The sequence below is a fragment of the Trichoderma reesei genome (assembly GCF_000167675.1).
Source record: "Trichoderma reesei QM6a unplaced genomic scaffold TRIREscaffold_8, whole genome shotgun sequence".
Lineage (NCBI taxonomy): Eukaryota > Fungi > Ascomycota > Sordariomycetes > Hypocreales > Hypocreaceae > Trichoderma > Trichoderma reesei.
The window spans coordinates 1,195,908-1,213,616 of record NW_006711155.1 but is presented as its reverse complement, the minus strand read 5'-3'; the positions used below and the strand labels follow the sequence as shown (position 1 = coordinate 1,213,616).

Genomic DNA, 17,709 nt, shown 5'->3' with positions numbered 1-17,709 from the left:
CATGATAATACTAGCACAGCACTGGGTTAGTTATCTAGCCCAGCCAAGCCCTACTCCATATTACTCCGTAGCAGATGGAGAAATCCACCGGACGGAGTTGAGAGAGAAAATCCTGGAGAGACATTTGGATCTAGTACTAAAATGCCCCCATGCCTTGCCTTGATCGCCGTGGCTTGTTAGCCTTGCCTTCAGTCTCTCTAAAGTATACATACTGCTGTCTGGGGCCGCCCCGGGTGATGGTGATGGTCACGGATTAGACTGCCCGCATCAGATGGAAACATCCTGACTTCGACAGAGCGAGCTTCAATGTCATCGGAGTTGCGCCAGCCTCCTAATATAAGCCGCTTGCTGAGTGCATAGATACATGTACCCTTACCAAGTAAACATACGCACCCGTCGTAGTTCATGTGAGGCATAAGCCGGTGTCGTCATGAAGGCCAAGTGACGCCCTCTTCATGCACGCACCTCGCAATTCATGTCGCGAACTGGACTCAATCGCCCCATTGACGGGTGCTTTCTACTCTTTCAGGCCACTCCTTGGAGGGCATGAACCAGCGAGCGACATGCGGCATTGACGAATCTAGCAGGGAATCTTAGAAACGGCCCAGCCCGTCTTACACGCTCCTCGCCAGCAGGCTGGGGTCATTGCTCCTTGTCGTCAGCTCATCGGAGAGATATCTTAGACGCCTATCGCGACACCACCATCACAGAAAAGGGCTTTGAGACCTTGATTACGGTTCTCGATGGCTTCTCAGATCTGTCGATGGCGCGACTGTTTCCAGAAGGGTCCCAATGTTTGTCTATGGCATGCATACCTAGGAACATGTAGAGACGATTCCATATCACGGTCCTCGTTCCGCGCCGCCCTCCGGGAAGCATATCGCTACAGGAGTCGTTACTGATACCTACATGTATGTACTTTGCACAGCAAGAAGCGCAAGTTGAGCATCTCGCCTCGCGACATGTACATACACATGAACCACAATGTAAGTGCCGTCGCATCCCCCCAGCTCGATGCCACCTCTCATGAAGATGTCTTTGTCTCGTTAACATGCCGCCGCCTCCGTTCCCCAAGCATACATGTACACACTACTATTCGTACATACCTTGTTCTGCGGCCTTCTTTCATGCGTCTCGCATGTCCTAGTCTAGCTGTCAGTCAAAACGACCCTCTCGAGGCGATCCCTGTCATCCAGCCTGGCAGGTCAAGACAAGTGTCGAGGACCGGGCGCAACATTGACTCGATTCGGCGTCGCCAGCACACCCTCTTTATGCGGTGCTACTTACTATTGAAAGTAATAATAATACGGCACACTCTCTCTCTCTTACACGGAGTCTTACTGTATTATGTTGCAGCACACCTTGGCACCCGAGACGCGTACATGTTGCATATCGATCCCAATTGCCATGACAAGCAGCACTCCTATCTATTTACCTTGCCCCGGCTGTATATCCAATCTTTTCCCTCTTGAAGCCGCGTGCTTAAAGATGCTCAATGCGATGCCGTTCTAGCGCTCCAGGCTTCTTAAAAGTCTAAATGCCGCTTCATCGGCGCATCTCGGCGCCCAGATCCATGCCTCAGATCTTTTCTGATACTTGCGATTCGGCTTTGCCGCCATTCTAGTTGTAGTACCGTCAAGAGGGCAACAATAGAAGTGGTAGCCAATGAAGATGATAAGGTCGCATAACGCATGAGCCGTCTGAAATCATTGACATGAGGTTTGTCATAGGGAGGCGATCAGAGGAGAGGGATGAGGGAGAAAGGGTCACTACTAGTACCTACCTACCTTACTTACATGTATTAGTAGGTAGGTAGTTGGTCTAGAAGCCTTGCCCGGCATATCTGCTATGGAAGCACAATCGCCAAGAGTATCTTGCCTTTGACAGCAGGGGTACCAAGCCTTTTCTTTTTTTTTTTCTCCTCTGGCCTAGGATCCGATTTCTATTTAGAGATTCCTTGTTGGAGTTTTAGCATTATGATTGCAGCATCGAATCGCAAGGCCAGCAATTGCGGGCAAATCGACTCTCCGGGGGCCAGATTCGGGGAAGATAACGGAGAGACAGTGGGTGTTGTTCGTCCTGTATGCCACAACAGCCTGACCTACCTACCTTTAGGTATATCTTCATAACACCAGCTAGAGCGCCTCAGCAGAATACAGAAAACTTCTTGTGTCTTTTTTGTGTTTGACAAGATGGCTGTTGTACATGGTATATTCATACACCTCTTTTTTTTTTTTTTTTTGCTCTAGGTACCCTTTCTTTCCCCGTGACATCACCCAGACATAGGTAGGTACTCATCCATAGAATCATACAAAGCCCATCAAATCTTCCCCGTCAACCAATCCCTCTCCTTGTTCCGCGGCGCGTCCCCGTACCCCGTCACCGGCAGGTCGCGCTTCTTAAGCTCCTCCTCAATCACCTTCCACCGTCCCACGGCCACCTCCTTGTCGATCGGGCCGACCCTGCGCTCGTGCACCTTTACGTTGGCGAGGTCGCCAAAGGCGTTGCGCTTCTCGAGCACCTGCGCCAGCTTCAGCGGCTTGGGGTCCCGCGCCGCGAGGGTCAGGATGTGCTTGGCGGTGTTGGCGGCGGCGAGTTTGGCGTCGGGGATGAGGACTCCTGTGAGTTGGTAGAGGCGTTTGCGGAGCTGTGCAGGAGGATATATGGATTAGCAAACGCTGTATACGCACACACACGGGAAGGGACAACGAGGGGCGCTGAAATGACATACCGCAAATCGTAGGGGATTGTCCAACGCAACGTTCTTCCATGATGAATCCCACGACTTGGTCATCTCCCTGGCCTCCTCGACAGTAATGACCGGCGGCGTAGATTCAACCTCCTCAGCCTCACTCGTCAGAGCCTCGGCAATCGCCGAAGCATCGCCCTTCAACGTAGCCTTGCCATCCTGCACCTCCACCTGCGCAGCCAGCGCCTGGTCCATCTCGCCCCTCGCCCCCCCCTCGGACCATTTCTTCGTAGCCCACTCCGCAAAGACGCCCTTCTGCTGCAGCGCCAGCGCCTCCACCACCGCCCGTCGCAGATACACCTCCAGAACCTCCTTCTCCACGACCTTGACGGCGCTGCCAAAGCCCTTGAACTCGCTCTCCTCGCCCCAGTGGCCCGGCTGCTCCCACCACGTGCTCAGCGGCCCAATCTCCTCCAGCCCTTCCGCGTCCGCAGCAGGCACGTACGTCGGGTCCGACGCCTGCAGCTCCTTTTCCGCCGCGACCTCGGTCCTCCTGCCCGGCAGCGCCAGCCTCGACTCCCGCACGGCGGCCGGCGTCTTGTCACGGCGCGACCTGCTGCTGCTGCTGCTCTCGAGCGCCTCCTCCGGCAGGTTTGTCTGCGCCTCGGGCTCCATCCGCTGCGTGTAAGGGTCGGCCGGGCCGGGGGCCTCGCCCTTCCACAGCTTGCCCCGGATCCAGTCCGTGTTCTTGCTGCGCGCGGGGCTGGTCGTCGAGATGGCGCGGGCGGCGGCAAAGGACGGTCGGGGTGCGGCGGCGCATTGTGATGGGACGGCCAGTTGCAGAGACTGGAGTCTCCGCATCCTTGTTATTCGGGCCATTGGTGCGGGTGTGTGTATATGTGAGGGAGAGGCCCGGTGTTGGAGAAGAGTTCGGCCGGGGGTTTGCTGGATGGATTTTGAGATGCTAAAGTTCAGACTCGAACTGTAACTTTTCCTCATATGGGGCTGCGAGAATGGGCCAACCAGAGCGCAGGATGACATCGAGTAGCTCCACATTTTGAGGTCAGCCTTGTCGCCAGTTTCGGCAGCGCAAGGGATTCGCATTATCACCCTCAACCTTGAATCTTCATCCGAATCTAGGTACACACCGAGATGCAGTAAACGTTGGAGCGAGAATCATACCTCGTAGATCTTCGACGCATCAGCAGAACCCGCCATGGCGCGAATCCATCTGCTGGTGCTCCTCCTCGCTGCGCTCGTAGCGCTAGCCTCCGCCTCTTGTAAGTTCATTCTCAAAGCCGCTCAGAACCCACGATATCCCCCTCGATCCGAATCCGAAAGCTGACACCTCATGAACCCGCAGCCGCCCCCCGGTTCTGCAAATGCACTTGCTTCAAGAACAGCACCATCATCCCGCTCGGCCCGCAACACCAATCCGACCAGCGATCCCTCTTCCACCACGACGACGACCATCATGACGCCCGCAGAACGGCGTCGACCTCGTGCGCAGACTGCACAAAGGCCTTTTGCCTGAGCCAGGGCATCAGCTTCTGCGAAAACGCAGACGAGGACGACGTCGTCACCATGTGCTTCCAGCGCGATAGCAACAAGGACAAGATCATCGTCTGGGGCTTCATCTTTGGCACGCTGGGCTTGCTGGGCTGGGCCGCCTTCAAGAGGGTGCTCGAGTGGAGGGAGGCGCGGAACCTGGGGCGGCTGGGCGCCAGTTATGCTGCTGTGGGCGGCACTCGATAGCACATGATATTACCTTTTGCGAGATTTGTTTTTTTCCGAAATTCGAATGGGGTTTCTTGGCTTTACGGTTGCGCGGCGTTTGGGGGGAAACACTTGACTTGAAGGGTCCTTCACTGGTACTTGCTCGCGACACGGAACGCGGACTTTGAATGCGGCATCTTGCTGTGTAGGCAACTCATGGTTCTATTCTGAAACTGGTTCGTGTGCGCCGTCTGTGACAAAGTGGACAGCCAACAATATATGCCTTCATACATGTTCCTTTGGTGCGCCAATTTCTCGATATCCGTGTCGAATGCTCTCCCTAAAACTTTTCTTATTTACGCTGGCCAGGGAGGAAGCCAGGATTCGCGCGCATAAACTCACGCATCGTAATGTTCAAAATCAACAAACCGACCCTCATGCTTTTCGTTCCTCTCTCTCATCGTACACACATACGCCCCTTCCGGTAAAACTACGTCTAGTCCTCCTCCAGAGTGCTCACCTTGGCCTCTGCGCTAGGAGCACCCGAGTTGACCTCGCGTCGGGTGCGGACGGCAGCGGCAAGGTCCTCGAGGACCGTGACTGTGTCCTCCCAGTTGATGCATGCATCCGTGATGCTAACGCCGCGCTTGAGACCGGCCGGACCCTCAGCAGGGACCTTTTGGTTGCCCTCGTTGATGTTGGACTCGATCATGACGCCGACAATGGCTCGCTCGCCCTCGCGCAGCTGGTCGGCAATGGCCTTGGCAACCTTGGGCTGGTTGTTGTGGTTCTTCTGAGAGTTGCCTACGTCTTGTTAGACCCGATTCACAATTTTGCAGGCCAAGTTTTTGTCTTCAACATGATTATGGCAGAAAGAGCTTACCGTGAGAACAGTCAATCATAATGGCCAGCTTCTGGCCCTTGTCCGTCAGCATCTTCTTGGCCGCCTGGACGCTCTCCTTGTCAAAGTTGGGGCCCTTGCTTCCGCCTCTCAGGATCACGAAGCCGTGCTCGTTGCCCTTGGTGCGGGTAATGGCAGCCAGGCCCTGCTTCGTCACACCCATGAAGTGGTGCTTGGCCGCGGCAGCGCCAATGGCATCAATGGCGACGCCAAGGCTGCCGTCGGTTCCGTTCTTGAAGCCCACGGGGAAGGACAGGCCGGAAGCGAGCTCACGGTGCAGCTGGGACTCGGTCGTTCGCGCGCCAATGGCGCCGACGGAGATGCAGTCGGCGAGGAACTGGGGGGAGATGGTGTCGAGCATCTCGGTGGCAATGGGCATGCCGTTGGAGGTCAGGTCGACGAAGAGCCGGCGGGAGACGCGCAGGCCCTTGTTGATCTGGAAGGACGAGTCGATATCGGGATCGTTGATCAGGCCCTTCCAGCCGACGGTCGTGCGAGGCTTCTCCAGGTAGGCGCGCATCACGATGCAGAGGTCGTCGGCGAGCTTCTCGGAGAGCTGCTTGAGGCGGGCGGCGTACTCGTGGGCGGCTTCGGGGTCGTGGATGGAGCAGGGACCGACGACGACTAATAGCCTGTCGTTCTGGCCCATGATGATCTGGGCAGCGTCTCTCCGGCCCTTGACGACGGTCTGGAGGGCATTGGGAGTCATGGGGATCTCGGAGATGAGCAGAGCCGGGGGGATCAAAGGATCCTGACCCAGGACTATCGAATTGCTGTTAGCCCATGATCGAGTCTTGAATGACTGCGTCTCCCAGTGAAGAACAGCGTAGCCGAGAGAGCACTTCGCAATGGCGCAAAAAGCCCTTTGGCGCAAGCACCGGAATTGCATGTGTCAAAGGGGCTTCAAGGCGCCGGTCCGGCATCGCAGTTCGGATTCCTCGCAGCTTTGGGGCGCTGTTTGGCAAGATTCTGCACTCACTTCTGGTATCATCGGCGATAATCTCTGCGTCAACGCCAACCATCTTGTTTGTAGTTGTCTGTGGTTCTTGGGAAGAAGAATGGTGAAGAGGAGAAAATTCGAGGAATTGGAACGATGGTGGGGTGTTTTGGCGACTTTGAGTGGCGGGGTCACTCGAAGTCGGATTGATGAATCTCGCAAGATGTCGAGCCAAGGGTATCACAATTGGAAGGCAATGAGGTTAATCAGTCAGGTTTTTCTCTAGAAGAATATATATTTTCCAACGAGGGCAACAGCTTCAAGATATACAACCGGCAGCGCACTCGCCAGCTCCCAATGAGTCAGATCACCCTTGTAGACCGGAGAGCAGCCCAGATGCCGGACAAAATTTCTTAAATCGGCCGCGCTTCGGAGGTGTGGATGCGCCGTGAGCTACCCAAAAAAAAACTCGGTCCAGAAAAAACAAGGGAAAAAGAGGCCACAGTTACGTCGGTCTAGCTCTCAGAGTGGTCAATTAGAGGCTTACAATTGGTCAGTATATGAGTCGAGCCGCCTGCGAGTAAGGCTTTAGGATGTCGAGAGGTCCACAGCCAGCCTTGACAGCTGATCACCGGAGGGCTGGTTTTGTTTTTTTCCTTGACGCCGCCTTGTTCGGCATGTGCTTGAGAAGCCGCCAACTCGGCGTTCATTTCCACCAGACAGCTACTATAAGTACGTGTTTGTTCTCTACATATATTTTTTTTTCGTCAATTGGATGCACCACGAAGTCACATATGCCTACAATTAAACAATTGATGCCTATTAAACAGTTGATGTCTAGCACAAGGTATAAACTGGCGTCTTCCGCTTTGGAATAAGATACTTATTGCATAGGCTTTCATGCGGTCTCATCTGGATGGTCAATCCTCATGCTTCCTGCAGCGTAATATAGCTCTACACTTACATGCTTGCCTAGAAACCTTATGGTTATAGAGAACAGGGGCTTGTCTGCACCTAGCAGAGGACACAATCTGCGCAGCTTAAACCATGCTAATGTGAATAGTCTGAGGCATTGCCGCTTCTTATTGATCTTGGTGATGGGCGCCGAACGAGTGAATCCGCAGCGACGGAGTAGATATTGAAGCCTACTAGGTAGGTAGGTAAGGCACCGTAGCAGGTAGGTATGCCACTGATATTCCGGTACTCCAGATTCTCAGCACTCACGGCTCGGCATATTACGGAATATTACAAAGGCAGCAGTTTTGAAAAACACACTTGAACATACCTCACCTTATTCCTCCCATTATGCACTGCCTTACCCGCCTGGTGTAGTAGGTACCGATGGCTTTGAAGGAGTTTTGCGCTGCTGTCGGAATCCCCGAGTAATAACCCCACCACTACTACCACCATTTACCCTGCACCATGCGCATGATACCCAGGTATTCAGTAACTCACAGCATCAGGACTTGAGTATCCAAAGATGAAGGCAATTATCGAGAGCCATTGACTGTAGGCAAACAAACTTAAGTACATGTGCCCCGATTGTTCTCTTATGCCAGACGCTCGCAACTGCTGATTGTAGTTGTGCTTGTTTCATGTCCCTGCTAGATATGAGGAGATGGGCAAGGGACCACTCCACCTAGACCAGTGATCTATAGGTCCTAGCAGCTATAGAACATTGATTCAGATGTTACAGAACTCAGAAAAACACATGCCGAGTAAATAGACATATAAAGGCAAGCATCATGCAACGAGACCAGAGTGAAATTCTCTCTTCGATCTTACGCCTCGACATCTCTGATCCGTTAGCCAAATCGCACACCTCCCCCTCCCAGGGATGCCCCCCCCCCCGGAAGACTTACACCGCAGGGTGAAAAGACTCTCAACCCATCGACCCTTCTCTATTATGGTCTTCTTCCTCCCGTGCCACCCTTTCGTCAGCACCACGAATTAACCTTCACACGCTCCCTACAAGTACCTACCTCCAACTACCTGACCTTACCTGTTCCTGTAATACCCAGGCATTCAGCAGGTCTCCCACCGCCCACATCAGAAGCCGCCAGGGCCTACAAGACAACCTCGACACCATCGCATAGCCAACATGCAAGACGGCCCCCAACATAGAATTCCTCTCATCTTCAGCATGCCACAGACCAACCAAACCAACAAGCACAGACTCAAACTCAAACTTGCCATTCTGCGCTATGCACCTTCATGTACCCCAATACCACAATTTGCATCACCAAATCCTCTGTGGCGCAATTGGCTAGCGCGTCTGACTGTTAATCAGGAGGTTGGAAGTTCGAGCCTTCCCGGAGGAGATCTGTCATCTCAACGATTTCTTTTTGCTGTTTCTCTCTACTACTCATCATGACCATAAAGTGTTCAAGCCGAGTGTCAAATCCCTAGATCAACAGTGCACATGATGGTTCATCAGCCTCAAGTCATGTCGATTCATTAAGTCTACCGAAAAAAGTCGCTACTCATTAATCTGCCCGTCGTTTACCCAGTGGTCATCCATCCCAGAAGCATCGGCGTGTGTGTGTATGTGTGTATCGTCGGCATGTATGAAGCAAATCGCTTCCAATGTGCGCTTCTTCGAGGCGGGAGCAAGTATAGCTCGCGGCAGACCAGTCGTAGCTGGTCTCCTCATGTGTAACAGAACAAGGGGAAAAAATATTAGAGAATTGTACAGTGTCGATGCGTTATAACAATAACGAGTGCGTCGCAAGTATAGCTTCCTTCCGTCCAACGCCGAATCATTGTCGTTCAAAGTGAAAAGAAACAGGAAAAAAAGGAGAAGACAAAAAAAGAAAAAAAAAAGTCAAGCGATGTGGCCGTGGATGTCGCGATCCACCACCAGCCTTTGGCGTTTCCAGAAGGGGCTGCTCATCCTGCTTCGTGTTGAAAAGGCTCTCTGCTTGAGCTTGGACACGGGAAACTCCAGCCGCCGGCTCGGCAAGGCAACCGTCCCTGTGCACTTTGCTGCTTGCTGCCTCATGTTGTTTTGTCTGTAGTCGGAAAACTTGGCCAGCTCATGTCGCTTGGCCTGCCAATCGAGGGGCCTGACGGCGGTATCCTATAAATCCGGATCGGATCTGCTGTCGATGACTTTAGTCTTCCCCTGCTATGAGATGACAATGTGATTGAAGTGCCCGGGAACTTTCAGTCGACATTTCTCACAGTCGGCTCGGTAGCCAATGCTGAAGCTCTTCTTCATCCCCGGCTGCCACGTCCAGCTGTTGATGGTATGCTTGCTTCGCATATGGCCTCTGCGCCCAGGGCTAGGCGAAGGCGCGTCCCCCTCGCGGTCGACCGCCTGCAGTTGTGCCGGCGACTCGACATCCATCATCGTGCTGGGGTGGTCCATCACAGGGCTTGGCAGTGGAGGATCGACGGTCGCGCCCATGCCATCATCACTCATCATGCTAGTGTCGCTGCAGTCTTGATCCCGGGTGCAGCCTTCGATTTCCGAGATGGGCGAGGGCAGCCTTCGGTGGTTCTGCACAGCCTGCCAGTCTTCCAGACCAGACATGGCGCGAGGCACGGATTGATCATCCGAAAAGCCTGCGGGATGATGGCCCATGTTGACAACGCCGTTGAGTGTCGTCACAACCGGACCAGGGCCGGCCCACTCGTGCTGCTGGCCGCGCACCTGGGCGGCAAAGTTGGGGTGCATCGGCGTCGGCATCCGATCAGAGGTCGCTGCCGTGTTCGGCTCCGCGCCACCGTAAGATGAAGAGCCTGCTGCAGGTTGGTGCGACCAAGCAGCAAAGCCGGGCTGCGGCACGGGGTCGTGAGAGCTGAGACTGAGGGAGGTGAGAGATGATGCAGTCTGCCACTGCTGCGCCGACTCTGGTGAGCTTCGGACAGGGAGGTACTGGACTCGTTTCTGCTCGGACCGTTAGCACAGGCTGCCTCTTGCGGGGGAGAGCATCTCGTCTCTCTCTCTCTCTCTCTCTCTCTCTCTCTCTCTCTCTCATATCTGTTGGGTTCTCGTAGGACTCACGCTCTGGTGCTGCTCCCAGCCCGTGGACATGCCGCCCATTTCCTCCTCGTCCCCGTCACGGCCGCGCTTTCGACCCACGCCCATGTAGCACTGCGTATCAGCCATTGCGGAAGCCCTGCACGATGCCAGAGTGCGTTGATCAGAAATATGATATGCAAAGAGAATGGCGATTGGTTGGGAGCGTAGAAAAAGAAAAAAAGAAAAGAAAAGAACAGCAGCGATGTCAAGCAAGACGGAGGTGAGAGAGTGCTGGCCAGGTGGGTGATGGCTACCTTGCCTGCGGTGAGATATGTATAGAGGGTTGGCAGCTGAGAGTCAAGAGCGGCTGGCAGTTGGTGAGGGGACGGCAGTTAAAGGGAAAAAGGGAGTGGCTAGCCAGCCAACAACCCTGACCGTGCTGGCAATCCTGGGCGCTTTATATGCCAGCTCCGCGGTGCTTCTTGCTCCTGCTTAATAGGCAGTGACCGAGACAGAGCCTTTCTCGTGCCTTTGTCATGTGTTTGCAGGATCACTGTAGACTTTTGCTCTCAATCGAGCGCTCTATATTCCTGCCCGTCTTATCTGGATCCGGTATCGCTGCTGGATTTGATTGTGTTAGCACTGCTAAGTAGGCAGCGCCACTGGATGCTAAAAAGTTTGAGGCTACAGGCGCAATGAGGCGGTAACACCAAGGCTGTTGAGGCTGGACCCTTGGAACCAACCAACACACGCCATGCGACGAGATGGAATGACTTTACTCGTGGACCTTGATGAAAAGTAAACACGCAGAGAAACATATTATTTTATGCTTCTTTCGCTTGATTGATGTACACAGACGAGGCATATGAAAATCTTTGCATTGCAATGACTTGCTCAGAGCCTGGCGAATCTACTGCACAGCTTTGGCGAGGTTTCCTAGCGCTTGCGCTTCAATGCACTCACCCTTCAAGCCATGAGATGCTGCCAATGGAATCACTGCTGTATATGGTATGTATATAATGCTGAGCAGCGTTCTTCAATCGATTGAGGGGCCTTGGCCCTTCTATCGTGACACTACGTCAGATGGCCCGGATGGATGGCTGCTTTGCTCCCATTGCTTGGATGCAAGAGGTGCTTACTTGTACGATTGCGGCAAAGTAATACGCCCTCCATGTCCAACTTATCGCGTTGTAAACCACCTCGGAAACTCCAAGGCTGACTGACACCGCCCCCTGGGTATCATGACGGCCTCAAACTCACCTACAGTTGCATCTTCACTCACATCATCCACTTCATTTCCGCTCCCTTGTCCAGATGTATCTGCAGTCCCGCATGCCCAACCAATGCATCTAGATGCACATGATATCATTGTAGCTGGGAGGTGTGTCCCCTTATAGTACATACAACAAATGAACTCCCGACTCCATCTAATGCAAGCCCATCGACATGTAGTATGATACACGACTGCCGCCCTCCTTACCCAAATAACACGATATATAGTTTTTCTCTTTCTTCGTTGCTCCTCCCCTTTCTTCCTCTTCAACTTTTATCCGCCGCCGGCCATGAGCTCACCACCAGCCCTTCTTCTTGGGCTCTGGTGCGGCGCTCCCGGTCTCCAGGCCGAGCTGATCCAAGCTGCCTCCGTTCCTCTGGTTTTCCTTTTCCTTCTCCCACGCATCCTTGACAATGGCAGTTGCGCTGCTGCTGTTCTCCGTATCGGTGTTGGCGGTGTTGGCCTCGCTACCTCCCCAGAGGAAGCCCAGCAGGCCCTTGCCCTTGGCCTCAGCCGCCTTGCCGGTGTCGAATGCAGTCTTGACGTGCTCCTCGAAATGCGTCCGGTGCTCGGGCGGTGACAGCAGGGGAGGCAGCCGAACGCCCTTGGCCTCGGCCTCGCGGTTGGCCTCCTCGACGAGGGCGATCTGCTCCTCGGTTGCGTCGCCCTTGAGGTAGGCAAGACGGGCGGTGGAGAGCTCGTCGGCCTCGAACTTGCGCTGGGCCTCGATCCATTCGGCGCGGCGAGCGCGGTTGTAGCGGAGCATGTCCCAGACGGAGTATACGCTGACGACGCCGGCAACGACTGGAGAAAAGAATGCATGTCAGACTCGTCGTTCATCTCTGAAAGCTCCTCTCCCGTCACTGTTCTTGCTCCAGCTCATTCCCCCTTCCTCTCCAGCTTGCCCACGTACCTGTAAACATCACGAGGCCCCCCACTGTCCACCTGTGGGCCACATCAAAGAAGCGCCTTGACGCATCAATGACCTTGTCCGTCTTGCTGACCTGCGCCCTTTGCGCTGCCAGATGCGCCTGCCTTAATCGCCTCACCCGCTGCTCGGGCGTCTCGCCGGGGATCCTGGAGGCGGCGCTGGGGGTCGCGGCAGAAGTGGCAGACTTTGAGGTGGCGTGGGGTATGGTGGAGGTGAATCTGGTTGCGTCCTTGACGCTCCGAGGCCCTATCCGGGAGGCCATTTTGAAGTTTAGGGGTTGTAAAGAAATGGGAGGAAACCTGTCAGTAGTTGAACCTGGAAGAAAGGCCAAAGTGGTAGAGAGGCTGATTGACAGGAGCAGACGGGCAAAAGGTGATATGAAGAGAGGTTTTGCTGGATCGGTTTTCGTGAGATTTTTCGACAAGGTGCAAGCCGCAGAATCGGCCAAGAAGTGTGGAATTCGCTCAATCTGATTGGCGCGGGAGAATTCCGGGGGAGCAGAAATGGGCTGTTTTTTCCCTGAGGAAAGAAAGCTGATGGGAAGAGTCGGCACTACGGAGATGGCTTGGGATTTTGAGAAGAGGAATCGCGTTGGATGTCTATCATTGAGCTGCTCCAAATGATACTGGCATCATCGAACCGTCTCATTAACGTACAGTCATGTCATGGGTTTAGCAGATGGTTCACTAGGTACGATTGGTGGATCGTCGTAGGCACTCGTAGATGGTCGCGCATCACAGCCATGAAGAGAGTAGCAGCATCTACGGATTTTGGAACGTCAATTGCTAGAAGCCGAGATCTATCGAGACTTGCGCTTCGGTGTTCGCACTCTATTCTACGCAGCGCGGCAGATGAAGTTGGTGGGCTGTGCCGCCGTACATAGGCTACCGTGCATGAAACACCGCCAGAATCACAGAGTTCCAGGGACAAAGTCTTCTTCATGATGCTGCATGTAGCAGTCTCACAATGAAAACGGAGTGAAATATATCAAAAATTACGCCTCCCATGGCCCCGAAGGACAATGGAGCAAGGAATGACTCCGCGATGTGCAATGCAGGCCTTCCTTACTGAATACCCCAATTCTTGAGCTGGGGTATTCGAAACAAGGTAAGTATGAAGAAGAAAAGAAGAAAAATAAGCAAAGAAGCCGCAGCGTGCACGCTGTTTTATAGCTCCAAGTTGATGCCTGGCGCCAAATAGCGGCTGTCTCAGGCACCAAGGCATCAGCTCTTGCTAAGCGGGGCACGTGATCAGGATTCGCTTTTTTGGTGCGCGGCAGGGCATGTCCCCACGAGGTACGTATCGATTGTAGGGCACGAAAACCCTTCGACGAATTTGACGAGTCTCATCCTCCGAAATTTCAACGCCTCCCGAACAACGACACCGGAGTCCACGTTGATCGCAAGCAGACACAATGGTATGCAAGGACCCCCCCCAAATGGATACGCCGAATTGCTCGACTTTGCAGAGTTGCTGACCTTTTTCCCCCCCCGTGCAGGCGATCAAGCACAACCAGACGATCATCAGCAACCGTGAGCACCATCCCGCCAAAAAGACCTCCGAAGCGACGATGCGATTGATGATGAATGGCGACTGACTCCTCCCACAGACTTCCGCAAGGATTGGCAGAGACGGGTTCGCACCCACTTTGACCAGGTATGCGATTCCTGCCACGAGCGACCCGAAAATCAGAAATTCAAAGAAGCGTCATTCGAACAATCTGGAACATTGGGATATTGACTTTTGTTTGTTCGAATAGCCCGGCCGAAAGTCTCGGAGACGCACTGCTCGTCAGGCCAAGGCTGCTGCCCTCGCTCCTCGTCCCGTCGACAAGCTGCGCCCCGTCGTGCGATGCCCTACCATTAGGTACAACCGCCGGGTCCGCGCCGGTCGTGGTTTCACCCTCACCGAGCTCAAGGTACGACTTGATTTGAGAGTCTCTTCTTCCCGAATCTCTGGGGCCTCGAAAGGAAAAAAAGAGCGAAATGGGAAAAATCGGACTATTTCTAGGCCTTTGGATACGGGGAGAAGAGATTGCAAACGCTCTCATACTAGCTGGGTATGGATTTTCTAACGAATCTCACAGGAGGCCGGTATCTCCAAGTCCCTGGCTCCCACCATCGGCATCGCCGTCGACTTCCGCCGCCAGAACCTGAGCGAGGAGAGCCTCGCCGCCAACGTGGCCCGCCTCAAGGCCTACAAGGAGCGCCTCATCCTCCTGCCCCGCAAGTCCAACGCCCCCAAGAAGGGTGACACCAAGACCGACGTCTCCCAGCTGGACAAGGTCTCCTCCATCGCCGCTGCCCTGCCCATCGCCCACGTCTCCGAGGGTGTCTCCGAGATCAGCAAGAGCGAGATCCCCGCCGGTGTTGAGGGTGGTGCCTACACGAAGCTTCGCATTGCCCGAAGCAACGCCAGATACCAGGGTGCCCGCGACAAGCGTGCTCGGGACAAGGCCGAGGCCGAGTCTGCCAAGAAATAAACTTCTTGTTAGAAAAAAGGGAAACTGGTGTTTTAAGGGTTTTCTTGCTCTTTCGCGTCCTCTAAACGGGAGTGTGTGTGCGTGTGGCAAGGGTTCGGTTTTCGAAGCTTTGATGACTTGTGTGCTGGGCCAGGTTACGGGAGGAAAAGAAATAACTGCCTTACTATATGCTCTTTTAGGTCACACACATCAGGTCAAAGAAATTATTTGCATGATCAACCGACTCTGCCCACCTGTATTACGCGCAGCTCATACAAACAAAAAGGGCCAATTGGCATTAATTTGAAACGAGTGCATGAAGCACACGGACTCCCATTATCGTGAAGAAAGTTGCAGTTGTTCTCTTCAAGACGGGTCATGCTGCTATCTGCGTTTCGCGAATGTGACAATATGTATACTGATTTATATCTATATACCCCGTATATATGCGCATATCTGAAGATACTGGCCGATGAGTATATATTGAGCCTCCTCATACTATTTACCGATTTCAGGTCAAGGCTGGACAAAGATATTCCTTCTCCAGGCCATAAACCGCCCCTCGCTCAAGGCACCGCCGCCTTCTGCGCAGCCACAATTTCCGTCCCCTCCTTGACCAGATCCTGCAAGATGCTCACCCTCAAGCCAGGCAACCGACTGCCCCACGACCTCAGCAGCTCCGTGAGCATCACCAGCGCATTCTCCCGGTCCACCCGCACCATGCTCTCCTTCTGCCTCGGGTCCGCCTGCTGAGGCTGCAAGCCCAGGCCCTCCGCCATGGAAGCAATCTGCCCATCGGAGGCCACCACTGAAGCCTCGTCGGCCAGCTGCTCGTTGGCGGCGGTGGTGGTGGTGGATGCCGTCTCACTGAGGGGCGTGTCCCTGCCTGTGATGGCTTTGATGAGGGCCGTCATGGTGCCGTGGATCTGGAGCAGTTCGACGATGACGCGGCCGCCTTCCTTGGAGCGACACATGAGGGCGAAGACGAACCACGCTTCCGAGCGGAGACTCGGCCACTTCTGCTGGCTAATCAGGAACGAGAGGACCCTCGCTACGTCGTGCTTGCTGTAAAAGTATGCCCGCCGCCGACCTTCTTCGTCCAGAGGTGCGTCGTCGTCGTCTTGCTCGACCGGACCGTCCCAGTCCGGCAGCAAGGGGGCGACTGGGCTGGAGTGAAGCATGCGGCACACTGCAGCCACAGCCCGGGCGGCCTCGAGTCTTGTGGGCTCGGCATCGGAGCGCTCGTAGAGGGAGATGATGCCGCTTACGCTGGAGCGTTCGTGCGCAGGGCTGGCCGGGTCGGCGCTGAGAGGGGCGCAGATGCGAGCGACGTTGGGAGGGCAGTTGATGAGGAGCAGCCGAGTCAGAGACACGGCGGCAAATTGCACCTGCGGCGAGGTATCCAGGGTGAAGAATCGCGGCACACAGCCGACATCCAGCAGGTCGCCGAGAAGCGGCTTGTTTTGTACCGGGATGGCCAGGTTCTTCAAGAAGGACAAGGCTGAATGGAGGAGCTGCGCATCTGTGATATCGGGATTCGAGAGGAGCCTCACCAAGGGGACATGCGCCGAGTAGGTTTGGACGAGTGAGGTCGTGGTTTCGTCGGAGCGGGAGATGTTGCCCAAGGCGAGACAAGCTGCAGTCTGGAGCTGCAGGTTCGAGCTCTGAAGCCACGCGAGCAGGTTTTGCGCGATGGGGCTCTGCAATGGATAACTTGCGGCGAACAGGTCGTTGCCGGTAATATCCGCCAGATTGATGAGGAGGGAGGAGTGAAGCTTCTTCAGGGACGCTGCCGGATCGGCATCATCAATATCCGAAAGGTCAAAGTGCGTATGGGCGTGATAAAAGGTAGAGAGGAAAAGTTGCATCAGTGGTCCCTGGATCAAGGCGGCCTGGAACCTGTCATTGGCAAGATAAGCACCCGCCACGGAAACAAGCGATGTGAAGTCGTCAAGGTCATCTCGAGACGGCGGGCTCATGGCCAGGTTGAGAAGGACCTCGACAGTTCTGGGACTGGCACGAGCTGCTTCGCCTTCTTGGCTGACCAGCAGGGCGAGAATCTTGCAGAAATAGGGGACGAAGACGATGAAGTTGGAAAGAGTTGGAGAGGACAGGAGGTCGATGAGTCGCTGGTTGAGATTCGCCTGTGAAGCAGCCAGCTGTGCAGGTTCTTTTTATGCAGGCATCCATTAGTATCCTTGATGTCTCGACTCAGGTAATCTTTTGAGAAGAAAATGCTCTTACCGTAATCAACCAGAATGTTGAACAGCACGGGAATGGTGAAGGGAATTAGGCTCTCATCTTGCAGAAGATTGATGACGGTATCGAGATGATTTCCTTGGATCACCCTCGCACGGTTCTCGTCTGTATCTGCACAAGAGTTCCCGACCAGCCGCAAGATGTGAATTTTGAGCCCTTGCTTCAGGCCATTGCCTGCCAAGATCCGGAGGAAGAACTCAAGGATTCCTGAATCACCAAAGGGGCCCCGCCAAGCGACTGCATGGATACAAATATGTGGTCAGTCGGGGAGGTTTCCAGTAAATGCCGTTCTCGTCCTGTTTGCCGCAACTAGCTTGCTCAGGTTGTGGTTCATTGGATTGCCTGATAGCAACTCACCGTCTCTGCTGCCGTCACCCAGTTTCTCAACCATGAGCTCCAGCTCGTCCGGCTCAGACACCCACACTTCTCGACAAGCTGCCAAGATGGGCACCAAGAGCCCCGTCCGTCGCTGGCGAGCCTCAGCTGGCTCAGTGGACTCATCGTATTGATCGGGAGAGACTTTGCTACCCTCTCGCCGCAGCATCTCTTCGATTTCATGGGGCGCCATGACTGCT

At 54.5% G+C, this 17,709-nt stretch overlaps 5 protein-coding genes across 5 annotated transcripts; 1 reads left to right on the top strand and 4 right to left on the bottom strand.

Moving 5' to 3' along the window:
- Nucleotides 1-2,320: 2,320 nt before the first annotated feature.
- On the bottom strand, nucleotides 2,321-3,550 carry TRIREDRAFT_107132 (uncharacterized protein; the record flags this gene model as incomplete). Its single annotated transcript, XM_006964969.1, has 2 exons — nucleotides 2,321-2,647; nucleotides 2,732-3,550. 2 exons carry the CDS (start codon nucleotides 3,548-3,550, stop codon nucleotides 2,321-2,323), a joined length of 1,146 nt encoding a protein of 381 aa, XP_006965031.1.
- A 355-nt stretch (nucleotides 3,551-3,905) lies between these two features.
- On the top strand, nucleotides 3,906-4,444 carry TRIREDRAFT_107131 (uncharacterized protein; the record flags this gene model as incomplete). Its single annotated transcript, XM_006965126.1, has 2 exons — nucleotides 3,906-3,969; nucleotides 4,053-4,444. The coding sequence occupies 2 exons, from the start codon at nucleotides 3,906-3,908 to the stop codon at nucleotides 4,442-4,444; spliced, it is 456 nt and encodes a 151-aa protein (XP_006965188.1).
- A 188-nt stretch (nucleotides 4,445-4,632) lies between these two features.
- TRIREDRAFT_121706 (DAHP synthase-like protein) lies at nucleotides 4,633-6,346 on the bottom strand. The gene is made up of 3 exons (XM_006964968.1): nucleotides 6,286-6,346; nucleotides 5,289-6,068; nucleotides 4,633-5,209 (listed from the first exon to the last, which is right to left on the bottom strand). The coding sequence occupies exons 1-3, from the start codon at nucleotides 6,326-6,328 to the stop codon at nucleotides 4,902-4,904; spliced, it is 1,131 nt and encodes a 376-aa protein (XP_006965030.1). The 5' UTR covers nucleotides 6,329-6,346; the 3' UTR covers nucleotides 4,633-4,901.
- A 3,024-nt stretch (nucleotides 6,347-9,370) lies between these two features.
- On the bottom strand, nucleotides 9,371-10,336 carry TRIREDRAFT_61076 (uncharacterized protein; the record flags this gene model as incomplete). The annotated part of the gene is made up of 2 exons (XM_006964967.1): nucleotides 9,371-10,135; nucleotides 10,253-10,336. 2 exons carry the CDS (start codon nucleotides 10,334-10,336, stop codon nucleotides 9,371-9,373), a joined length of 849 nt encoding a protein of 282 aa, XP_006965029.1.
- Nucleotides 10,337-11,146: 810 nt separating this feature from the next.
- Nucleotides 11,147-17,678, bottom strand: TRIREDRAFT_107124 (uncharacterized protein; the record flags this gene model as incomplete). The annotated part of the gene is made up of 5 exons (XM_006964966.1): nucleotides 11,147-11,174; nucleotides 15,542-15,683; nucleotides 15,744-17,045; nucleotides 17,120-17,371; nucleotides 17,492-17,678. The coding sequence occupies 5 exons, from the start codon at nucleotides 17,676-17,678 to the stop codon at nucleotides 11,147-11,149; spliced, it is 1,911 nt and encodes a 636-aa protein (XP_006965028.1).
- Nucleotides 17,679-17,709: the final 31 nt, after the last annotated feature.

Coding starts and splice junctions, on each gene's coding strand:
- TRIREDRAFT_121706 (XM_006964968.1), bottom strand. CDS start 6,328: ATGGTTGGCGTTGACGCAGAGATTATCGCCGATGATACCAGAA. Junction 6,069..6,285: donor TATCGCCGATGATACCAGAA/GTGAGTGCAGAA, acceptor GCAATTCGATAG/TCCTGGGTCAGGATCCTTTG. Junction 5,210..5,288: donor TATGATTGACTGTTCTCACG/GTAAGCTCTTTC, acceptor AACAAGACGTAG/GCAACTCTCAGAAGAACCAC.